Consider the following 5,131-nt stretch of genomic DNA (forward strand, 5'->3'; position numbering starts at 1 on the left):
TTGAATCAAAAATAGACAAAATGGAATGGTAAATCACTATATTGGTCGTCACAAATTCTTCTAAAAAGCAATGAGTCACTAAATTTTTTACAATATTATTGCACTACACTAATGGATCTATCATCCACTAGCAACAAAAATAGAATGTTAGTTTTCCCTTGAGATACCTCTGATCATTTGTCGATCCCGATCTCTGCTTTTTGTTGGAGAACTCCATCAATGAAATTTACACTATCTTCATCTAGGAAATCCACCGTCTGTGGTGTCCTATTAAACAAATTTTCGCAACCAACCACCTTTTGTCCCAAAAAGTATATATCCCTTTATATCTCCAACTAAATTTCTTGCTCGTACTCAACCGAAACAGACGAATACAAACAACCCTTATCTTGCATTCCCAAGAAAAGTCCAAAGGAGGAAAAGTTCACTTGACAAATGAATTTTGCAAATAGGAAGAAGCCTTTAACATCAAGAGGGAAAAGCTTAACATAACTCTGACGCTTTGATAATAGATAAGCACACTCTTCCCATTTGAGGTCAAGATAAACAATGCATCGCGGGTTAGGTGATTTAAACTCAACCATCTTAGCCAAATGATAATTATATCTCCTCTCAACGGAGAAGTTAGCAATTGTGGAAAGGGCGCGCTGTTTGTATGGAGGCCCGGCCTTGAAAAAGAGAGCATTGTGGACAAGCTTGTGAGAAACCCAAGAATCGATATCGACACAAGTCAGACTGTTTCTCAGCTTTCGGCACGACATGTAATGAAAACACATGAGTTTACACAATCGCGTACTCATGATCATGTGACGTTCGTCTAGTTTTCAATAATGAATCGACACCCAATTAAATAGGAATTCGTAAACTGCATTCTCGGTTGGTAATCAGAGAACGTCGCTTGAGAGAACTGCCTCGATACCGACTAAAGGCATTTACAATAAATCTTGTCGATATCTGCAAAATGTAATATTTGGGACATGTTGGATCTTGAGTTATTTTGATATAAAACATTTGTGAATGGAAGATAAGGGTATTTTGGATAATTTAACATTTCAGTTGACGAGGGTTCAAATGGAGTCATGAAAAAGTTGATTATTTAAACAAATTTTGATTGATGATTGGAATGATGCAATTGAGGAGAGAATGAATAAAAAGATAATGAGTTATTTGAAAATTATTCAAATAACACCATCCAAACAATGCCTAAGATTAAACCTAGATTGGATTTAAACCAAATAAACACTAGTATCAACCACACATTCCATCGCATTCATTCAAATCATCAGCAAAAAGAACCAAAATACCCTTAGTTTATCTTTTATAATATTGTTTTCATTTTACCCAAATATGGCACTTTATACATCAAACAAGATTTATTTTGTTAAAAAAATCAAGTTCAAAAAACCTTGAAGCATCAAAGATTTCTTGTTTTTTGTTTAATTGTTTTTGTATTTCCAGTCAATATATACTCATTTCATAAAGTTGGTAAAGTGCATAACAAGATGCTTCTCAACTGCATCGGCTAGTGGCCGAACTTCATCGACCATTCCAATGGAGGAAATACGACCGAGATAGATCAAGGATGATTCACACGTTATAAGCCCGTTCAGCAGCATCTTTGTACAATATCTAATGCATGAAGAAACTTTGTATTTATCAGCCGCTATTAGTCCAGAAAGCCATGTATTGAATTTGTTGACAAAGTGATATTGTACACAAATCTCAAAAGGTCCATTAAAGCAGCTTCTTCTGTTCCACATAGAAACATGACAGTTAAGTAGAGACAATATCCTTAATTAGGCAAATATGGTAACACAAATACTAAAAATAGATCATTTTGGGTTACTTTAAGTTGATAATTTGAATCATCAAGTGATTGATAATGAGATAAAGAGTTATTTGGATTAACCCTTTATCAAACAAGGCCAATGTAACATGTCCCAAAAACAGTCAAACTCAAATTTGTCAAATATATTGGTTTCATTTGAAAACATCAATTCCTATGTTTTCTCATCTGGGTTTGGATCCGAATGAGATTTTGTTTGGAAACAAAATGTACCAAAAAAAAAACTATAAAAAGAAAAAATTTCAATGTAATTATAAGATTGGATCGTCGATAGAAGGTGATTGAAGGTTGTGATTATAGTGTATCCAGTTAGCCACACCTTTTATGTCAAAAGTGTTTGAAAATGTATGAGAAAACCTTTATAAAACTGATTATCTCATAAACTGTAATGTAAGGCTTTAAAGCCTTTCAACTCACAACCAATAAAGCCACTAACCTAATAAAAGCAAGAATAGACTGTCTAAGAAATAGTAAAGAAAAACTACGCCCTCTAAAATTAGACCCACTAATTAGAAATCAGAAACATGCATAAAGAAATAGTCTTTTAATTTAAAATAAGTCTAATTCTAACAGGAAATGCACTTAAAATCCATTGGCGGTTTTTCTCATATACAAAAGTTTTTCCAAATGAAACCAATGAGTAGTGACCATATGAGAACAAAGACCTATATTTACCTGATACATGGATTCTAAGAATTAGTTGTCTATGCTCTGACTCCCTTGTATTATTTGAGAAAATCTAAATGAAAAAAAAGACAAAACAGAAGCAATATCAAGATGATAATTTTTCACTTCACAAGATTACACTAATAGAAAGCCTATAAATAATTGCACGGAAAAATCACCTCATAAAAATACATGCTCGTTGCTACTAAAATGAGGGAATTAATGTGAATATCCTTTACTTGAAGAATATCTTAGATTCTTCACCCTCTACCAAAAAGAACTCAGTCCATATTAAAATTACAAGCATTGCATATTTAATCAATAACTATGGAAAGAAATTCATTAATTTTCTTGGTTCACCAACTTTTTAGAAAGAGATGTTTTCATATTTAAATTGAAAATAAAATTATGATCTTAGCAACTTTGTAGGCAGTCTTGTATTTAATCTCATGCTCTTAGCATGTTTGTTCAATGTTCGATTCATCCGTTCAGCTACTCCATTCTCTTGAGGCGTTTAGGGAACAATTTTCACCATACTGATCCCATTCACATCACAATACTTTTGAAATCTGAATTGATATATTCACCTCCATTGTCGGATCTCAAGCACTTAACTTTCTGATTTGTTTCATTTTCAACCAAAGCCTTCTATCTATTGAAAATAACAAATACTTCAGACTTGTGCTTCATAAAATATACCCATACCTTTCTTGTCGAATTATCTATAAACGTCACATAGTAATGTGATCCATCAATAGAAAAAATAGGTGTAGGTCCCCACACATCAGTGTGTACCAACTCTATCTTTTCTTTCTTGAGCTCCTTCCCAATCATTAATAAACTCACCCGTTTTTGTTTTCCAAGAATGCAGTTTTCACATAACTGATGTTCAACAGACTTCAGTTCTGGAATCTGTCCAATCTTCAAAAGAGTTTTCATCCATTTTTCGTTCATATGACCCAACCTGCAATACCACAGCTCATTGTTCTTCATGTCATTAACTATAGTAGAAACTGTTTCTCTGCAACTTGAAGTCATGTATAACGTTCCAAGTTTGTGACCTCGAGCAACAACAAATATTTCTCTTTTAGTCACCTTCTATGCACCATTTCCAAAACTGAAATTGTGACCTTCTTTATCAAGCTGTGTAACAGAAATCAGATTGCGCATTAAACCTGGAATGTGTCTCAACTTATTAAACTTCCCAACAGAACTATTTGTCATCTTCAATTTGATGTCCCCCATGCCAACAATATCCAGTGGCTCACCATCTGTGAGATAAATTTTCCCACAGTTTCCAGCGACACCATTCTCCAATAATTATTTGTGAGTAGTGGTGTGGAAAGACGTTCCTGAGTCCAAAACCCATAAATCTATTGGGCTATCAACAGACAGAAGTAACGCATTAGAGACAGATTCTATAACAACGTTGGCTGTATCATTTTTATCATCACCGTTTTTTCTTCGGTGCTTTTCAGTTCCTCTTTAAATGACTCTATTTACCACAATTCCAGCACTCAAATATCCGCCCAGACTTGGACTGACTCCTCATGCTCCTCGACATAGATATGCTCTTACCTCGGTTGAAATTTATATTATTACCTCTTCCCCTGTTTTCCACATTCATATTAGAACCTTTGAACGTTTCACCAGAATCAATTTTACGAACCTCTTTAGCAAGAATACGATCTCTAACTTCAACAAACTTTAGTTTAACATTTCCAACTGAATTACTAATTGCTTCTCTCATAGGTTCCCAACTATTTGGTAGAGATGCTAACAAAATCAGGGCACTAATTTCATCCCCAAAATCAATCTCAACAGATAGCAATTGATTCACAATTGTATTGAATTCATTCAAACGAGTAGTAACAGAAGTACCATCAACCATTCTTAAGTAAAAGAGTCTTTTCATTAGATGTACCTTGTTTTTAGCATATAGTTTCTCATACATATCATAAAGAGCTATCATCAGACCCATGGTGGTCTTCTCCTTTACTACATTGTGAGCAACCGTCTTGGCTAGCTTCAATTAGACAACTCCCAAAACCTGTCTATCAAGGAGTTTTCATTCAGCTTCATTCATCTTCTCTGGTTTCTCATTCAAAAGAACATGAAACTTCTTTCCATAGAGATAATCTTCAATCTGCATTCTCCAAAAGGCATAATATGTCTCATCGAATCTTCCAATCCCATGTCCTATACTGCTCTCGCTTGTTATCATTTCCAATGCTCAGATCTAGCCTAACTGTTCTGATACGAGTTGTTAGAATTTGTATCTCCCAAATCTGACCTTCTTGAAACGATCTGTAAAAAACACAAGAAAGAAGAACACAAGAAGACACAGATTTATAGTGGTTCACTTGAAATGAGCTGCGTCCACTTCAGCCGCCACCAGATTTCAAAGAATGAATACAGAGTTTTTGTCTCACACTTTATCTCTCTAGAATTATGTCTAACTTATGTAAATCTTTAATAATCACATATTTATAGGGTAAATATTCAGGTAATAAACCTAAATAACTGTTAGTCAGACCCAAGCCCAAAACCAAATACAAACCCAATAAACTCTAATTAACAATGTAGAGTATATTATAAGTGTAGGCTCCATAACTCAAC

At 34.2% G+C, this 5,131-nt stretch overlaps 1 protein-coding gene across 1 annotated transcript; it reads right to left on the minus strand.

Moving 5' to 3' along the window:
• Nucleotides 1-335: 335 nt before the first annotated feature.
• Nucleotides 336-761, minus strand: LOC124913301 (BTB/POZ domain-containing protein POB1-like). The gene has a single exon (XM_047453894.1). It carries the CDS (start codon nt 759-761, stop codon nt 336-338), a length of 426 nt encoding a protein of 141 aa, XP_047309850.1.
• Between the last annotated feature and the right edge of the window lie 4,370 nt (nt 762-5,131).

Source organism: Impatiens glandulifera, chromosome 8, assembly GCF_907164915.1.
Source record: "Impatiens glandulifera chromosome 8, dImpGla2.1, whole genome shotgun sequence".
NCBI lineage: Eukaryota > Viridiplantae > Streptophyta > Magnoliopsida > Ericales > Balsaminaceae > Impatiens > Impatiens glandulifera.